The sequence below is a fragment of the Chaetura pelagica genome, unplaced genomic scaffold (assembly GCF_000747805.2).
Source record: "Chaetura pelagica isolate M959 unplaced genomic scaffold, ChaPel_1.0 scaffold360, whole genome shotgun sequence".
Classification (NCBI taxonomy): Eukaryota; Metazoa; Chordata; class Aves; order Apodiformes; family Apodidae; genus Chaetura; species Chaetura pelagica.
Genome location: NW_009951950.1, coordinates 1,642,413 through 1,662,087, shown reverse-complemented (window position 1 = coordinate 1,662,087; position 19,675 = coordinate 1,642,413). Strand labels below are relative to the sequence as shown.

The following is a 19,675-nucleotide window of genomic DNA, read 5'->3' as shown; positions in this document are numbered from 1 at the left end:
GTGTTACACATGCCTAAACTACACAAAAGTGCAACAACAACACAGCCATCAAGGCATCATTAATAGAACAGAAACTCAGCTACCTATGTGGCATTTTTTCATGCCAGAGCACAGGGTTTGCCACAGGAAAGGCCTGGCTACCAGCCCCAGAGGCTGAAGCTTTATCCTTTCCATGGGTCAGCATATGGGGCAGCGGAGGCTGAGGGAGACAGAAGCCTGGATCTCTGCTCTTCAAATTACAATGGGAAATTGAAGACTGAAGGCAGGCAATTAAATTATTAAAGAAAATGAAGGATAAGTATTATATATATTACGTACTGAAGATAAAGACAGATTGCTGGCATTTAATTTTGGCACCATCCGGGAAATAGCCGGGCAGGGATCAAAGTGAACAGAGCCAGGGTTACAGAGGTACTGGCAGGAAACGGTGGGAAGGGCTGGTTTCTGCAGAGGGAAAAGGAGCAATGTACCAGCAAGAGGAAATGCCAGGAATAAACTTCCGGATGTGGGAAGCAGTTAATACTGGTGTTTAGCTTGGGTATGGCTCTTTCCACTAACGTATTTCAAAGAGCTTTATACTGGAGTATAAGGCCAAACATGAACACAGTGGAATGCAGAGCCGTGTGCTGAATGCACTCCCTGGAGTACCAGCACTGCCCAGCCCCTCTCGTTTGCAGCACTGGCAGAGTTCGTTACATCCCACTTCCCCCTCAGCAGGGCTCATTATCCTTGTCTGTCTGTGCTGCATCTTGTAGACAAACCCTCAATGTCACCATCTCCATTTTGTTCATAGGGACGCACCAGGAGATGAAGAGACTTCCCACAAGGGCATGGAGTCAAGGAGAGACCCCAGATCTCCCATGTGCCACAAATAATGAGCTTCTGTGCCTGAAAGAGCTGCCCTGTGCTGTTAGGATCACCCTCCTCCAGCAGACCCCACAGAAAGTGAGGGGCAATCGCAGAGCCCAGCAAGCACCCCTGTGGTTCACACGTCCCTTAGTCCCACCAGACTGTGGTTAAAGGCTGGAGGGGATAATAAAAGATGGCTACAGTGCACCTTTTTGTCCTTTAAAAAAATGGGCTGGGAAATGACTTGCCCGCATGGTGTGAGTAGTTCAGCTGTGGTGCGGTGTGCCACATGCCCAGGAGAGTCTCCTGCATTAATCAAAACAAGATAGCTGGGGATGGGAGAGGAGCAAAGCATGGTGCCACGGCAGCAGCACTTCATATGCTGTACTCTCTGGGGCTGAGCTACAAGAAGGGATGTCCCTTCAAGGTCTGCTTTCATGGCCTCAAGCAGCTATCTGTAGCAGCCTGACAGGGCCCATGACTGCCTCCCAGCCACTCCAGGCCCTGGAGAGGCACAGTCCTGCACCCAGTGTCCAGGCCAGGATGGGTAGCCAGCAGCTTCCATAACTTTCTAGTTTTTGCCCTAATGAGAACAAATTTTGGGTATGATTGCAGTAGTTTCTAAGTGCATTCAAACCTCTGGCAAGCTCCCGTGTTAACCCCTGTCTCTTTCTTTAGCTTCTTTCCAGTGCCAGGACCATTGGTAACAGATATTCAAAAGTATGCAAGTCTTTCTTAAAAGCCCCATTTTTCAAGAGCAGCTTAGAGGATGAACTGTTGTTATGTTGGCTGGATGTTTTGGAAAGCTTAAGGCTATCCTGCTTTCCATGGTATGAAACACTGTGGTACAACTGAAGAAACAAAACGGTGATGATTCCACCTGACAGTTTTTTCATTGCTTCTGTGAGAAGGGGAAACTGAGCCAAGAAGGTGTCCCAGAAGTCAAGCCATGAGCCACTGCAAATCTCTGGGAATAAAGCAATGCTGAGGGACTGGCTTCTGGTAAAATGTGTGTTTCTGCGACACTATTATTCCTTCCGAATCAGTTTTACTAAGTGTCCTGCATGTGCCCTTTGCTCCAGCGACAGGATATCCTTCATTTGTCTGCACAAAGCGCAGATGAGCACTTCTTCATGTTGTTTTCCAAGTCTGGTGGGAGGGTCAGCAGGGGCCGAAGCAGCTGCTCCAAGTAAAGGAAAGGTAACCATGGCAACCCAAGTTATCTGCATCCTCCATGTATTTCCTTCTCCCCACCCTACATCATATCTTTCCCACCCAAAACTCAAGCCCATAGAGCCAGTGACCAGCTGGCAGGATGGGAACTGTGGCAGGGTCTCCTGCATCCAGTGCATCTTGCCGTGTTTCGGGACTCACTGCTGCAGGCTGAGGTCATCAAAAAGAGACTGAAAGCATAGAGAGGGGTAATTTGCAGAAGGCAGAGCTCTTCACTTCTGTAGATGGGGCGCTGGATATGTTGCCCTTGCTCCAGAGTTGCAGATTTATTGATGCTGCTCCTGGTTTTGGCTCTGAGCTGTAGCCCTTCCACAGCAGCAACAGCTACTCCATCTGCGCCCCACATCAAACCCAGCTACAGTTTTGGCCGGACTTTCCTGGGACTTGATAAATGCAACGCCTGCATTGGGACATCCATTTGCAAGAAATTCTTTAAAGAAGAAATCAGGTCAGAAACTCAGCACAGTCATTTTTAAAATGTTCTGCATAGTGTTTTAAAGTGTTCTGCAACTTGAAAGTTGCCTGTCAGTACTTCCAAGTACTTTAATGAATGACGATGCAAAGAGTAACTTAGCACCCGGTTGCCATTACAGTGCCTAGTATTTTAATTAATGTCTATAAGCTACTGCTTTGTCTCTTTTCTTTTAAAGCCACACAAACATTATCAGACTTCAGCCCTGAATTATAATTTGAAAGCAGGAGTAAAAGGCACAATTTTCTGCATAGAGAGTGGCTCTGAAACAATTCAAGGCAGTGATGGGGGAATGAGAGAGAGAAGGAAGATAATCAGTTTGTTTAGATGTACTGGAAGTATTTTATTATAAGCAACTTAGAAAAGGCAAAGGGGGATTATCTTTGTATGCTCCCAACAGACTGTGTTAACTACAAACAGATAAACATGCTATATCATTTTGTACCAGGTGCAACAACACAAATGTGCAGAATTTCACGTGCGTATTAACTAACATCAAAAGCAATCTAAACCTGCCTGAGGCACAAGGACTTCTGCACATCAGGTTACCTACACACTCAAAAATAGATGGGACTAAATTATTAGTATGCTCTGGGGAGGTTTCTGTGAGAACTTGAAGGCAGAGAGAGAAATTTCATCTGCCTTGCAGTTGATGAGACATTCACTGTCCAAGAAGCAGTCAAACTGATCCAATCAGTTTTAGGTTCAAAAGCAGAGTGTATCTGAGACAGCAGGTAAAATGTTGCCAGTGTATTTGAGGAGAAAGTTAAAGGCAGGGCTTGGACGAGGAAGGGTTTATTTGGTCTGATATGATTTATGAAGCCATATGCACTTTCTTTTATAGACATAAAAGCCTGGGGGAGAGAAGAAATGATTATTGTAAAATTGTATTTTTAATGCTATAATGTGAGTATTACAATATTGGACAAATTGCCATTTTTATCTTAAACTACCCTATAAAATGTAACATGGTAAAACCATAATGGTTTGTCTAGGATGGACTTGTAATACTGAACATCCATCCTTCCCTCACTGCAGCTGGAAAAAGGCAGGTTGTAGCTTTGCTACACCAGGGCACCCCTTGCCGTGGCACTCCAGGGGTCCCAGCCCTCAACACTTTGCCCTCTTGGCTTCCTGTCTACACGGTTCCTGCCAAGGGTGATGCCAGGGAGTGCAGTAAGGTGAAGAGGCACTAAGAAGGGCCAGGCCAGCAGTGCGGGGTTTCTCCCAGCCCAGCCCAGGCTTCTGTCCCAGAACAGGATCCATTTGTAATCACCGTATTCATCTGGCTGACATAGGCGGGTGGGAGTCTGGAGGGGCTAGAGGTGTGTTCAAGGGAACAGGCTGCCCTGCACCTTATGCTCTGGCATGGGAGCTGGCTCCTGCCCTGTGCCCCACCTCCTGCAGCCCCTTTGCCACTCACCTGTGTAGGTTTTTAGGGACCTGCCACCAGGTACAAAGCAGCTTCCATGCATGCAGCTTGCCACAGGTGCACCATTTGGGTTTCTCCCCCTTAGCCACTGGGGAGGCTGGGGCTGCGCAAGCTTCCTTCAGCCCTGCCAAGAACAGCAGTAGCCTTCTGCAGCAAGCAACTGCCTCTGGCTGGCCAGTGGCTGCACCCAGGAGCAGGAAAGGGGTGCTACTTGAGTGAAAGCAGGAGGCCCCCACACTGGCTTTCCTCTGGGAGACAGTGGGAAGGGGGTGTGGGTGCAGGGGGTTCAAGTGGGGTCCAGGAGTGCAGAGCTGTAAACACGTGGGAGCACGATGCTCCTGCCTCAGGGAAAGTCAAGGGGCTTCCTAAACCAAAGACTTTTTTGTCTGTCCTGTGAGCTCACAGTCGGTTTCCCACAAGCAGTGCAGCACAGGAATAAGTGATAACATGCAGTTCTGCTCTGAGCACTTTGGAAAGGGTAACTTTTAAAAACATTCTCCTGAGCAGTCAGTCAGCTTCAGACACTTCATTTTTGGGGGTTTTTTTCAGGGGTTAAACTTGTTCTCCCACAATTTATTAACAGAGAGGATTTTTTTGGCCAGAGGAAGATTAAATGGGGGAAAATTTCAGTGACACTCATGCTCTTTGATCTACCCTCCTGTACCCTCTCATGTGTTCACAAAGGTGGATGGCACTTGGGTCTTCTCTGCGTTGATCCTCATTAGAACATGCTTCATTAATTCTCTATCATTTCCAGGAGCTGTGACATGTATTCACACTTGACTAACGAGTAAGAAGATGCAGGTTTTGTTCCCAGAATGGATGGTGACTCCTCTTCTGTTCTAATGTTCTTTACTTCCCTTGTCCTTACCCAAATGTATACATCTGTAAATGAGAATACCAGAGCCTGCCCATCAACTGTCCAGAGAACAGAGAGTAGCGGAAGTTTTTGTAAAATATTAGTTTTTCAAAACACTGAGAAGCTGAGCTGACCAGAACAATTTGCAGACTTGTGCCAATACTGGTGATGAGCTTTGGCAAAAAGTAACGGGAAGGAAGTCTGGAAAAAATTGGAATGCTTCATTTCAATGGGCTTTGTATGTAATTTCTTTATTTTTTGGTTTTAAGGCTTAATTAGGAAAAAAAGTTTAAACTCCAAATGCAAGCAAAATTATTTTGACTGGAACAAAATGCTTTATTTCATCAAGGAAAAAAGAAAAAAAAAATTTGATTTTCTTCAGTGTTCTGGGTTCGTCCAAAATCTGTAGCCTGTGACTTAAGTCATTCACATATATCTTACTGTCTTAATTAGAGCACATTCAGGCCCTTAGCTAAAAGGCTTCATATGAGAGTGAATTATTGTCACAGCACAACTTGATGACGAATCCTGCAAGCGTCTAGAGCATGTGCCAGGCCAGTGTTGTGCTGCCCAGAAATGATGCCAAATACAGAATTGCTGTGGCCCATGCAGGATTCCCAGGCCCACGTGGTTCTCCCCTGAGAGCTCTGCAGAGGAAATTGCTCCATCCTCACTCAAATTAAGGCTCAGCCCTGGATTTCACACATCCATGCTCTGCTTATGTGCAGGAGGCAGCTCTTTCCTAGTCTCTGCGTGACGTGAGCTCCCCTGAACACACAAGCTTGACTCAAATCACAAGGCACATTTTGTGCTTAACTTAAAAAAAATGGAAAGAAAAGGAAACCCAACCCACAGCAATCTCCTCCCTGTACGTGCCTGGCACACTGCACCTGCTTTGCCAGTTAGGCACTGGGAGGGGTCATGAGGCACAACAAATCACATTGAGGCACAGCAATTATTCTCTGCTCTTTAGTCCTACCTCAAAACCAGACCAAAGGAAAAAACCCAAAACAAACAACAATAGCAAAACAACCCAAGCCAAAGAAGGTGTTTGTTTTCATCTAGGATGCCCTAATTGTAGGGAAGCTTCAATTTCATGTTGGGCAAAATGCCCAAATGACTGAAATGCCTGGACCCCCCAGCCTGCTCATGCAAGGGGCCAGGATCTTCCATTTCTGGTCAGCCTCCACTTCTGTGACAATTTTTTTGAAGAAGCCACATGGCTAGAGCTGAAAGCCAAAGCAGGGCAAGCATCAGTGCTTCAGGGCAACTGGCTTTCCCCTGCCCCTGGCATCCATGCTTGATCCAGAGCGGAGCTGCACAGGATCTTTGATGGGGAAGGGGAGCAAAGCACAGCCTTCCAGAGGGGTCTCTGGTGGTGGGATGTGACTAGCATTTCCACGTCAGTTATTTTGCTGAAATCAGAGGAAATTAATCACCCCAAAATTTCTTGGTGTTGATTTCCCAACTGGAAGTAAAAAGGAAAGATCAGCTGCAGCTTCCAGATTTGTAAATGTCTTTTTATCTAACTCCAGCTAGCTGATCCTTCAGGGAACTTCTTGCCTCTCCTGTTTCACTTCTGAGCTATCAGCTTTAATTTATGGTGAGATTAAATTAGATCGTGCTTTTTTACACACTCAGGCAGGAGGCTTTAGAGGCAGCGAAAGTGTGACATTAGCCAAACGAAAGGTCAGAGTTCAGCCGTTCTAAAAGAGCAGGTGACAGACATACTTTGAAAACAGGCACCACGCTCCTCAGCTCCTGCATGTGTGACACGTGTCTGAGCAGGGCTGAGGGGGCTGCTGAAACAAACAAAAAAAATTGTCAGAGCCTAATTAACCAGCCCATATGCTCCCCTCCTGTGCCTGTGCAGGGGAAGCAGATCAGTGCAAGATCTCCATGGCTACAGTGGTACCACACACCCAGGGCACACATACACCCATTGTACCCCCTCATCACTCATCCCTACTGCTAAAATACAGCCAGTGATGTCATAGGGGACCTGTTGATCCCAGTACTGAGTAAGGCCACCACGTCATAACAAAAGGTCACTTTAGTATTTCCAAATATATTACTTGTTGGAGGTTTTTGTTCTGCAGGGTCCCTTAAAGTGTTGAGTACTCTTTTTTGGGCCCCTTTCTCTGGGATTGAGGAAAGCAAAAAACTCCAGGGATTCCTCATTAACTGAGACCTTGCAGTCCTCTCCCTTCACTCCCTGTCTCCCGTCTGGGTCTTCCACCCCATGTCACTGTTCATTGCAAAGAACGGTTTCAGCATGAAGCCAAGATGGACATTTTTTTCCAAAGCACATTTCCTCAGCAGTCACCTGTGGCCTGCTCCTTCACCCCAGCACCGAGGGCCGCCTGCCCCAGGCTCGCTCAGCTTTTTCCACGTGATGGCAGAAAGTCCCTGGGGCTTGTGATGCTGGGAGCAACGGCGGCAGTGCTGGCGCTGCGCGGGTGTCTGTGTGGCTTGTTAACCCGCTCTCCGTGGGGCTCTCGTTTTGGTTTGGCAGGTTTGACACCTGGCTTTCTTCTCATTTAAAAGTGCCCTCCAGCTACCTGCTCAGCTACTCGGGCAACTACACCGACGATGCCAAGAGCTGGCGGCTGGTTGACATCACCCGGCTGACCTCCAAGGACCGTCACGACCGGGCCGACAAGCGCATCTGCACCTCCCTGCTGAAGACCAAGACCTGCAGCCTGGAGCGCGCCCTGCGTCGCACGCACCGCTTCCAGAAGTGGCTGCGTGCCAAGCGCCTCACCCCCGACCTGGTCCAGGTCTGTGTCCCACGGCCCCACACCGCTGGGAGGAGTGGGGAGAGGGAGCCCTCAGGGGGGATGGGTGGTTTTGGAGGGGAAAAAATGGGTCTGAAGGAGACATGGCTGCAACTTGCTGAATGGAGGGAAAGTCTGGGTGATGGCCAGCCCTTTACCTCCTGCCCCAGCTGGTGGGGAGAGGGCAGCTCCGTGTCCCCCCAGCCGAGCCCACCCACCGTAGGGGAGAAGCAAAAGTGGGAAGAAAAGGTCCACAGTTGGGACCCAACCCCCAGCAGCCGTACGTAGCACAGCCTGGCCTGGGCAGGGGCTTGGACCTGGGAAGTAGGACATCAACATGTGGCTCCATGCCAAGCTAGGGCTGAAGGCCCATAGGAAGCCATAGAGCCTGCTGGCTTTGGGCATGGGGATAGCACAGGCCCGTGATATCTCTGCTGGGTTTTTTTTTTTCAAGTTTCCTATTATGTTTCAGCACTCTTTTTTTGTTGTTTGGTCACAAAGTTGTACCTAAAAGGGCAGCCCATGCCTTGAAGGTGATTTAGCTCTGGTTAAGAACTGGTGCAGCTTGGACCCCTCTGCCTGTGGCCAGCGGGGCAAGGGTGGTCAGAACCAGAGCCTCAATTCCTCACCTACCTGCTGCCTATAGCAAATGATCTCAGGCACAAAGAAGTGCTCTGCTCTTTCTGTCACAGTCCTGGGGTGTCACAGGCGAAGCCGGGACAGGCACGCTCCAGGCATCCGGGAGCTCACTGCCACCAGGCACACAGTTCAGCCATGGCACGGGAAGGCAGACACCCAGACAGGGCTGGAGGGGCAGAGCGGTCCAGCTTCCCAGGAGAGCCAGCATCTGAGTGTTCCCCGTGCTGAGGGATGCCACAGGCAGCCAGGGTTGGCCACCAAGTACACCAGTGTGTTTTGCAGCAGCCGCCTTGTATCTAAGAGCAAAAGTCCCCTCTCCAAATGCACACACATCTCCCCAGCCCACCCAAACAACAGCAAAGCACTGCAATATGCACTGGCAAGGGGCAAGGGCCAGGGTGGAGGCTGGACATAACTCTAAACAAGACGCTGGGAGGCAAAGCATTATCACAGTACTTCTCCACCCTTCCAAGTGAAAAGCAACTGTGAAAAAGTGACTTTTTTTGGTGGGTTTTGGTTTTTTTTCTATAAAGACAACTGCTTCCTCCTGCCTGCACGCTGCTGCATCTGCTCAGCTTTGCTGAGTGCTAAAGATACATTGCTTTAGTTTTTCCACTTCTGTCACCCCATGGAGCCACACAGCTGAGGAAGAAGAGCTGGAGACCCCCTGCTGTAGCAACAGCAGCAGGAACAGTGTCAGGGCTAGTGCCTGAGTTGCTTCAAGACAACTCACCTGAGTCACTGTCAGCCCTTCATGACAGGTCATCCTGAAGCCATGACCCTCCCTTCCGAGGAGGTGAAGTGCAGGATGACATATGCCATGTGGGGAAAAATTCTTTGGAGCTAAGCTACACTGTACTTTGTCCAGTAACCACGGGGAGGGTCGGTGTGTGTGGGTGTGTGTGTGGGTGTGTGTGCAGAAATGCATCACTTCTACTTAGCACATACCTCACCTGAGCTTGTGGGCTTCAGGTGGGGACACCTCCTCCTTGGGTGGCAGGCAGCAGCTCCCCAGGCACTCACCGGCCATCGCCATCCCCCAAGGCAGCTCTGAAGGAGGCTGCAGGAGGGCAAGGTGGGGTGCCAGGCCCTGTGGCATTGCTGGAGTGTGCAAGGAGTTCCAGGCAGCATGCAAAACCATGCTGCCCTGAAAGCTATGTGAAACAGGAGGAGTTCCATTTGCTGGGTGGAAAGGTAATTGGAGAAATGTAGCTCTGTAGTATCTCAGATCTAATGCAAAGTTAATTCATTAGCTGAGCTCAAATCCTTCTCCCTAAAAGGCTCTTGATGTTGCTATACATATTTCGCTACCTCATTCTCTCTGAAACTGAATCCCTGGCTGAGTTGGCTGGGGTGCACACACATGCACACATATATGCATGCACATAGGCACATGTAGCACCATGTGGAGACTCTGGCTGGGGCACCATGGTCTTGCATCTATCCAGTTTCTTCCAGGGGGTTGAATTTCCCCATACAGCAGTAGGAAACTGAGCTGATGTTGGCTCCAGGGTGCCTCTGAAGCAAGATCCAGGGGCCAGCCTGGGGGGACATGACCAGGAACAAACTCCCTGGGACATTTCAGTAACCCCTGCAGCTTTTTAGCTGGATAGGGCACAGGAGGCTGCAGGGAGGCCCAGACCTTTGCATACCAGCCTCAGGATTTTTCAGCTTGTGTTTTCATGGTTCTTTGGTTCTTTAAATCAAGTGGATAAAACCTAAACTGGGATATAAATCCCTTGTAACAGCTGTTAATATAGGTGTGAATACACAGAGGAGCACAGCAATCCAAGGCCCTGGGGCCTACCCCCCACCTCCAAATTTCAGCAGCAATCACTGTTTAAAATTGGATATGTGCTCTGTGAAATGGCTGCTGGCCTCACAGTGGTCTGAATTGAAAAACAGCCTGTGGCAACAACATTTCAGTCACACAGTGCATTTGAGCACGTACGTGAGGCACCCCCCACAGCCCTGTTGTGTGGGCCACCACAGGTTATGAGGTTGACCCCCCAGGCTGTCCAGCATCACAGAACCAGGGATCGCCTTCCCCTCTGCCCACCCACCTGCCCCCTTGGAGCTAAAAGCTGTAGGAGCACCTCTGCTTGCACCCCAGCCCAGCTGTGCTGCCCCTCTGCGGTGTTGGCCGGGCTCATGTGTGTTGGTAACCCAGCATGAGCTGTTGGAGGGGGGTTTCTTGGGGCTACCACATGTCATTGCAAATGCTTACCTGCAGCACTGCTCTTCTGGTTTGTTTGTTTGGTTTTTTTGCCCCTTCTCTGTTTTCAGAGAAGATAACAGCACACTGCTGTTGGTGCCTAACACCATGCCCACCCTCTTCCACAAAGCCATGATCACCCAGCGGTCCCTGTGCTCCTCTCCCTGCAGTTTTTCCTACATATCAGTGCTGAGGACAGCTAATGAGCTCTGGTAATTTTGTCCTACAGAGCAGAGAACTATGACAAACAGTAATGTGCTTGAATCAAAATGACAGACCATGAAGTAATGTTTTTACACTTCATGCCGCCTGCCCTGCCTGACCCAACTACCAGCTGAGCTGCCTGCCACAGTGATTATTTCACCCACTACAGTAAAAATCTTTACTGGATGCAGTGAAGTCTTCAGTGTTAAAATCTAGCCTGCCTCAGAGATGAGCAGGATTTAGATGGGGCTCAGCCTGGGCAGTAGCCCCAGCCACCCACTGCTTCACTCAGGAGCTCATCACCTCAAACCACTTTTGGATGCTTTTCCTGTTTGAGATGGCAGAACAACAGAAAAAATGGGTTAGTTTCAGCACAGATCACCTGCAGGGCAAATTTGCAGCCCTGCCTTCAATGCACAGCCTGGAAAATGCTGCAGGCAGACAGATGAAAGCAATGCCAACATGAAAAAAAACAGCCATATTGAGCCCCTCTCTCTAGGATGTGCTGTTTCAAACTACTGACCAGCACCTCAAGCCAACACCCAGCAGATGAGCTGGAACCATGGTTATGTGGCAACTTTGCTGAGTGCCCAGGCAGCAGCTCGCTGATCCGGCAGCTGGTCCATCCTAGGAAAGGACAGATCTTACCAGCCTCCCACAGCCACATCCCAGACCTGACGCCCCTTTAACCCTGGACTTTGACATCAGAGACATGCATTGTTAAACCCCCTGGCACAAGCTGCTGGAGGAGGCCACTAGCAGCAGTGCCTGCAGTGGGGATGAACACCATAGCTTCAACAGTGTCCTGTTTCTCTGTTTTGGAGGGTGAACAAAACCCTTAGATTCAAACAGCCGGGAGCTGCAGGTGTTTTGACATCTATGTCCAAATGTTTCCTCCTGGATCCCACCCCAAACTTGGTAATTTGGTGAAGCTGTACCCAGGCAGTGGTATGTGGGGCGGGAGGTGGCAGTGCTCCTGAGCTGTGCCATCCATCCTTAGCTGGCTGAAGAGAAAGCAGAGTGAGGAAAAGTTGTATTCCAGAAGTTGGTTTTGTGTCAGAGTGAATTCTGGGTTCATCCACACTAGATACACATACATATGCACACATGGGAGTTTAAAACACATCGCATACTGTGCAGTAGGAAAAAAAAATCACAGATGAGTGCAGGAACTGCTTATTCTCAGCTATAAATACGCAGGTATTTAACCAAAGTAAATAAGAAGCATTCCATATCAATCACAAAACAATCATCAGTCAGTCTGTCATGTCTTATTCTCTGGGGTGATAAGATGCTGCAAAGGACTTAAGATATTCTCAGACAAATCATTATCTCCAGTGTTTCGAATATGTGCTCTTCAAGTTTTTCTTCATCAGTGTTTACAATTCTGGCTCCCTTTCTGCTATAGGGATGTTTCCATAAGTCTACTAGAAGGGGAGGCCTGTCTCCACTGAAAATCTTGAGCAAGTGCTGAACTTTAAGCATTTGAGTAGCTCTGCCAAAATCAAAAGGCTCCACTGTCCAGCTTTGGTGGATCGGGGCTTCACTGCTACTCATATGCCTGAAATGGCTCTTCAGGAAAAAAGGAGCTGTGACCACCACGTGCAGCACATGTCCATGTCTGTGTTAATAGGATGAGCTCTGACCTTGGAGAAAAAATCCTAACTTTCATGCATTCTCTGCCACCATTATTTCTGTTCCTGCTGTGTACTCTTAAGGGTCTCAGGAGTTCATGTTGCAAACTCCTGGGGGCAGCAAGGCTTTCTAAGATTGGCTGCAAATATTTTCTGAACTGCAAGACACTTTTTCCACCATTTATCTCTGCTTTAGCACAGCTCTCTCTGCTCATTTTTTCTCACTTCCCTTCCAAAGGGAAAGTGACAGAGTCAGCTACAATGTGCCCAAAAGTGCTGTGAAACAGAGCTCCATAACTATCCCTTCCCCTGCCTCCTTCGATGGTTTTAGATAATTAGTTGAAAAAATATTTCCTTGACAAGGCTACACAAGAGGAGGAAGTTATATGAAGACTTGTAACTAGAACTGAGAAGAATTATTTCTGATACATCTTTAAATATTTTTTGGGGGGAAAAAGAGTTCTTCAAGTGTTGGGATGATGCGTCTCAAGTAGTTTTCACCAGCTGTTGGCATTCAGGGCCTGTTTTCGTGCAACTGCTGGCCGAGGAAGGAGTGGTTGAGACCTCACCAGGGCCAGCAGGGAGACAGAGGAGGGGACATGGGAGGTCCAGTCCCCCCTTTTCCACCTCTGACTGGGGGAGTGGCACACTCTCCCCTTTCCTTGTTTGTTCTTTTCTTAGTCATGGCTGGGTAATACAGTGTTTTATGCCAAATGAACAGCTCGTGCAGGAAGGGCTGAGAGAGACCTACCTCAGAGTTACCAAATGACTTGGGGAGATCCTGAATCAAATCTTTTCTCTCAGCATGAAGAATGGCAGGGAGCAATGTGAGTTCCAGTGCCCTTTCCTCTGAAGCAAGAATCCCAGCCATCAAATTATAAAGAAAGCCCAAAAGAGTCAGTTTGGCTACTGGGACAATTTGGAAGAAAAAGGCTTAGCAAAAACCTGATTCCCTTCCCTAGCAGAGGCATGGCAGGGCAGAATTTTTGTGCCAGTCTTGGCAACTCTCTGTACCTCCACTCTCTTTATCTATTAAGGAAGACTGACTTCAAAACAAAGGTCTTTTTTGACGATGAAGGTATAATTTTCTATGCCATTTATCCCAACCATATCTTGCTTGTGCAATTTCACAAGCTAAACCTCCAGATCTGAAAGGTGCATTGCAGTGATGGCTGGCTCCATTAGCCAAATAATTCTTTTTTTAATGATGGTGGTATTTACAAGAAATATGCACAGGCTATTCAAGTTTCGTTTTGATAGTTAGTGTGCAAGTTTATCAAAGAGAGAATATATCCTGTGTTTGTACCCACATGCAGTGTTTATTTATACTTCTAAAGCGTGTTTACTGACCGTAGCAAATATTATTTTCAAGAAAGCTGCTCACAGGTTAAACAAATAACAAAGTGATCTGAAGACATTATTTCAGGAGGGAAGTGACCCATTGGCTTAATGACAGGGAGGCCTCCCACAGCAAGCCAGGGTGCCAGGGCTGGAAACCCAGGCAGAAGGTGGAGGCTCATCAGCATGGAGTGTCATGGTGCCACGCAATCTGGGAGTGATGAGGTTTGCAGTGTTCATGGCTGCTCCATTAAGACTGGATGCTGTTGTGGAAACCTGAGTTGTGAACATGCATTTTCGAATGGTGCAGGTTTTTTCCTGTGGGGGGAATTTCTGCAGAGATCTGCCCCATGTACCCATCAGCAGCTGTGTAGCAGAGGTAGAGGCGCAGAGGACAGAGCACAGAAGTCCCTGTATCCCTGGCATGGGCCACGCAGATTGCAACATCTTCAGACTGGAAAATAAACTTCTTTGTTGTGTTTTCCCCTCTCATCAGGGCCTGTCCAGCCCGATGCTGCGCTGCCCGTCCCAGCGTCTCCTGGACAGGATAGTGCGGCGCTACGCGGAGGTGCCGGACGCTGGCAGCATCTACATGGACCACCTCACCGACCGGGACAAACTGCGCCTGTTGTACACCCTGTCAGTGAATTCACACCCCATCTTGTTACAGGTACATATCACCTGCCCTGGCTTGATACATCAACCCCTAGCCCCTCGCAAGCAAACCCTCACATGAGCTCTGTGCCAGCCCCCAGCTGCAGACAATTCCCAGCCCTGGCCTTTGGCAAGCTCCCTAGCCTTCATAAACCACATTTCTTCTATGGGGTTCAGTGTCTGAGCCCAGGCAGGCTCCTGTAGTGTTCCTTGCATCAGCCTGTGAAGCTGTGGAAAGATATGAATGCCCAGCTTCTTAAATAAACCAGAACCCAGATGGATTATTGCGTTTAGTGCATTGTGAAAAATAGGGTTTTACATGTCCCTGATAATTCACAGTGTTATGTTTGCATTGCTAATATATTACTTAAAATCACAGCCTGTTTATAAAAGAGAAAGAGCATGCTTCAGTGTGGGAGGTCCAAGATGTGGTGTTGAGGTTGACATGGACTGGGGAGCAGAGGTTTCCCAGGCTCTGAGTGTCAGTGCTGTTTTTTCCATTTGCATGCCTTGTAAATGGAAAAGGGCAGCCTTGTAGAGCTGGAATCCCAAGTACAACTGAGCTCTGAGTTTGAAGGCAAAGAGCTGGTAGGCCTTGCATTCCTCTCCTGGTTCCCTCTTGACACTCCTGGCACATGGCTCCTCTCTTTTCTTACACGTCTCCTAGGGAATACCCTCAGCCTTCCCCACCACTGCTCCACCTTTAGTCCTCATTGTTTTGTCCTGGAACTATTTGAGATACCACGAAGAAAAGAGGCCACAGTAGTATCTGTCTCCTGCCCCAGGCCACCACTGCCCCTAGCAGCACACAGGGCTCTGCCCATGTGCAGAGAGTGGGACTGTTTGTGCTTTGGGAGTCTCCCAGGGGTCATTCAGCCATCCCAGCCATGGCTTGCTGGGGCATGAGGCTGCAGCTCTCAGCACAGAAAAGACAGGGGAATGCAGCATAGAGAGGTGAGAAAAATATGAAATGGCTTGATTTTACATGGATGCCCAAAATGCCTTCACAGCAGAAGGGAGAAGCAACCTCAAACATAACACTGGACTATTTCATAACCCAGGCCTTAGCAGGGTCTGGAGTGCTAGGGAGACAGAGAAGGTACAATGTAAATGAGAGACAGCTTTGTGTTGGCGTGGCCGTCACACGGCTTGGCTTCCACCTGGAATAGCCGCCCAACTAGTAGGAGCTGGAGTGATGCAGGGAGCCCAGCCCAGTGCCCACACTGTAGCACACATCCAGCACTGCTGTCCCTGAACCTGCTAAATTCTGAGAAATGCCTGGCCATTTTGTAAGAGACTAATTAGTAAAAGCTGCTTCAGCCTCACCTCCAAGGCATGACTTCAGCAGGGCAGTGCTTATGACTGACCAAAAGTTCCATAAAGATGCTTAAAATTAGCTTTTCAGTGCCTAAATTTTTTATGAATTTGAAATCTGTTACCTTGGACTTTCTAGTTAGTATCCTTCATTGAATAGGTCTCGATATATCAGACTTCTCTCCTCTTCCTTTATTTAAAAAAAAATAAAAATGAAAGGGTGTGTGTGGGGGAGCAGCATAGCTAGTCCAGGGTGGAGCAGAGCCTCCCCTGGCTGCTGGGTCAGGGTGGGGTGAGGAAGTGTGACAAGCTGCTTTAGAAAGCAGAGTGTGACACCAGCGATGCTGCTTGAAGCCAGTCAGGGTGCTTGAAGGTCTCCCGGAAATGAGGTGGGTCTGTGAGGCAGAACGCAGAGCCCAGAGAGCAACCCTCCTGTTCCCACTCTCCCTGGCAGATCTTCCCTGACGTGGAGGGATGGCCCTTCCCACGGTACCTGGGCTCCTGCGGGCGGCTGGTGGTCAGTGCCAGCACCCAGCCCCTGCGCGAGTTCTACGGAGCAGCCCCTGAGGTGGCTGCCGACCTGGCCCTCCAGCTCCTCGCCATCCTCCGCTTCATGGGCACCAACGACCTCAACTATTTCCTCTACTTCACCCACGTGGACGCTGGCACCTTTGGTGTGTTTAGCAACGGGCATCTGTTCATCCGGGATGCCAGCACGCTGGGGATCATTGACAAGGAGGAAGGTACTCAGCAGGGGCTGTGGCTGCGCATCTGCTGCAGGAGGGCTTAGCAAGACAGGGGAAACAGACCTTTCCCCTGCTACGCTTGGCTCTGTTGCTGCTTATGTTGTGTGTTTTGTTTTTTTTAATCAATGAAACATCACTTGTTAAATTAAATAATGAAAAGATCACAGAGAGACTCACCAACAGCAAAAGCACCAGCAGCTCCTGCCATCCTAGGTCTGAGCCAGGAAGGCAAAAGCCTTTGGCTCGTGCAGTCAGCAGTTTGGTGACATGCTGTGGGGGCTTACATCCTGCCTGGCCCCCTCTGTGGCTGGCAGCAGCACTGAACGTGCACAGTGCTGAATGCTCTCATCTGAAGACTTCCTAAATCACCTCCTTTAAAAATTTTACCACGCAAATGTCAATATTTGCAAGAACAAATTTCATAACGTCATTTGTTTTAAGAACTGGATCTCATCAGACTCTTTTTAAGTGCATTTATCACATTAACAAACCACCATTAATGTTATAACAAGAAAATCCCCCTTTTGTAATTTTTACGTAAAGTCCAGAATTGCAGAATCATTCTGGTTGGAAAAGACCACTGAATCATTGAGTCCAACCATAACCTAACTTTACCAACGATTAACCTAACTCTACCAAGTCTAGTACTTAAACCATGTACCTAAGCACCACTTCTATATGCCTTTTAAAAATCTCCAAGGGTGGTAATTCAACCAGCACTCTGGGCAGCCTTTTCCGGTGTTTAATTACCCTTCCAATGAAGAAGTGTCTTCTAATATCTATCTAATCTAAACCTCCCTTGGTGCAACTTGAGACCATTTTCTCTTGTCCTGATCAAGGGTTACGATTCACTTTTCAGAGGTTATATCACTTCACTTCTGGAAGTGGAGTTAGTAAAAGACTACTCCTCTGATAATTTAACACTTTCATTTTGAATGTTCGCACTTTCAAGAGGCCTTTGCTCAGCTCACACATTCAGCTGAGTAGATCTCAAATATACAGAAGCAGCTGTCAGAGATTTTTCCACTGGGTTTCTTTTTCTTGTCCTAACAGTCATTACTGTTGATTTTACTCCAGCTAGATGAGCTGTTGTTGCAATATAATTATATTGGTTAACATGGAACTCTCATGGGTTTGACTATTTGTGGTATTTTTTGTAGGAACTTCACGTTTTAGCTTAGTACTCCAGTTCTTCTCATTTTTTTTCTGCATCAGTTTGACTTGACAGGCTCCGCCTCCTCTGTCAGGCAGTTCTGCTGAGATCTGTCATTCAGAAAAATAAGTATATTTCAGGAGTGAGAAAACTGGCCCATAGAAAGCTTCAGTGCAGAGTACTTTCTGGTGAAAGACAGGTGTATCCTTTAGGCAGTACCAAACCTCACGTTAATACAGGGGTGCAGGCATATATGATTATCCAAGATTTCTCTCCTGTGCTTCTAACAACTGATTTAATTGTCTCTAATAGGGAGCCAGCTGATGGATGGCCAACAGGAGTATAAAGATATATTTAGCTGTTTGACTGTGGACTGTCAGTCTGCATTTGTGTCCTGTAACTCCATCAGAGAGAAGCACAGCCTCATCATGGTGTGTCAAGAGCTTTTGCCTAAGCTGCTGAAGGGGAAATTCTTGCAACCTGTGCAGGAGAAAATAGACAGCTTCCTGCAGCACTGTGCCGATGGCCTCACTGATGACCAGGGTGTCAACGTGGAGGTTGCAAAGCTGGCAGAGCTCCTGAAACCGCTACGGTCCTGTGATTCACGTTTTGCCTACCGCTACCCTGACTGCAAATACAGTGACAAGTACTGATGGCTTCAGAGGAGGGGTCTCTCTGGAGGGACTGGGGCAGTGTCAGCCCCCTGCCAGCACGGGAAGCAAGAAGAAACCAGGGTAGATGGAAAAAGATGCACCAAATTTGGGCTTCCTCATCAAGGCAGAGGATGAGAGAGCAGAGTGCACATGGGATTTATTGTTTGTCTCCCAGAGATGCATTTGTTACGTGAGATGTTAGACATGATGTAAGGCTTATGGATTATTAGCATTATCGTGAGTGACAGAGGCTACAGGATTAATAAATCTTGTTCATGTGTTTTGGCCCTGGAAGGGTTTTCCCTGCCATTCATTAAAAATAAACCGTCCAAAGGCAGCACACTCATAACCAGCTAGATAGAAGAGCTTTATTATCAAGAAAGTCTTTGTGATCAAGATGATATATACATGATGTGGGATGGATGGAAGCATTTAAGACTTTCCTTGTGGGGATTTTTAAATCATAGATAAACTGGACCACTGGATCAGTTCCTTACCATCATCCATCACAAATCACTTTTATAAAATATTTAAATTTTATTACTTTTATGGCACACAGAACAGAAAGATGCAATCAACAGCATGAAACAGCTGAAAGACCCCATGTCCCTTGAGACTTAATTTCACTAATCCACAAATATAATCACTTTCAGTCATTCCCAAGTTGATGGGCAGTAATGGGAGACTAATGAATGTTCTTGTTTTAAGATCAGAAGAAAAACCAAGTCTGGGACGTGATTGTCCAGAATATACTTTCACAATTTTCTCTCTAGAGAAAAATGAAGGAACCATTTGCATAAAATAATTTAAATGGGAAAATTATCTTAAGAGCAGAAACAACATGGGCAGGAGGTGACAAATTAGTTTACCCTGAGGCCAGTGAGACTTGCTGAACACGCAACACTCCAGCGTAGGTGCTGGGCCACCCTCCAGGAGCTGGGGAGGCCTAGGCCCTGACCAGTAAGAGGTACAGCCATCCTCACCCATTTGTCTTACAAAGGAGGAATCAGTAAGTCAGTCCCTAAAAAAAATATATATATAAAAAAAAAATGTGTATCAGGCACCTAGAATTTTGGGTGGTGGACTTTTCCACTGCAGTAGCCAAGCCAGGGACAGACACAGGTGCTTCATTTAGTGGGGGAATGATGCAAAAGTTGCAGATTTGCAAAAAACAACTTTCTTACCCAGCATTTGTCAGTCACCATCCCACGTGCTCTCCCCATGGGCCCACACCAAACCTTCCCTTATGTCTAGGGAGCTGCCAGACCTCACCTGAGTTTGAGGCTTTCTCTTGGCATCCAGGTGCACGGGGCTCACCAAGCAAATTTGACTGAGCTAAGTCAGAAACCAGACTTTCTGGATCCCCCAGGAGTATTCTCATCTTGGAAACTATCTTCCTTTAGCCTTGGTTCAAAAAAGAAATCAGCAACAGCATAAAAGCAGAAGAATGTTTGAGTGCATTTACATTGCTAATTGTTGTATGGAGTTGCCAGGAGCAGGAAT

At 47.8% G+C, this 19,675-nt stretch overlaps 1 protein-coding gene across 1 annotated transcript; it reads left to right on the top strand.

The window, feature by feature from the left end:
- The first annotated feature begins 2,306 nt into the window (after positions 1-2,306).
- LOC104388967 (chromosome unknown open reading frame, human CXorf36) lies at positions 2,307-18,172 on the top strand. Its single transcript, XM_009997910.1, has 5 exons — positions 2,307-2,530; positions 7,361-7,625; positions 14,149-14,322; positions 16,075-16,363; positions 17,832-18,172. Exons 1-5 carry the CDS (start codon positions 2,307-2,309, stop codon positions 18,170-18,172), a joined length of 1,293 nt encoding a protein of 430 aa, XP_009996212.1.
- The last annotated feature ends 1,503 nt before the right edge of the window (positions 18,173-19,675 follow it).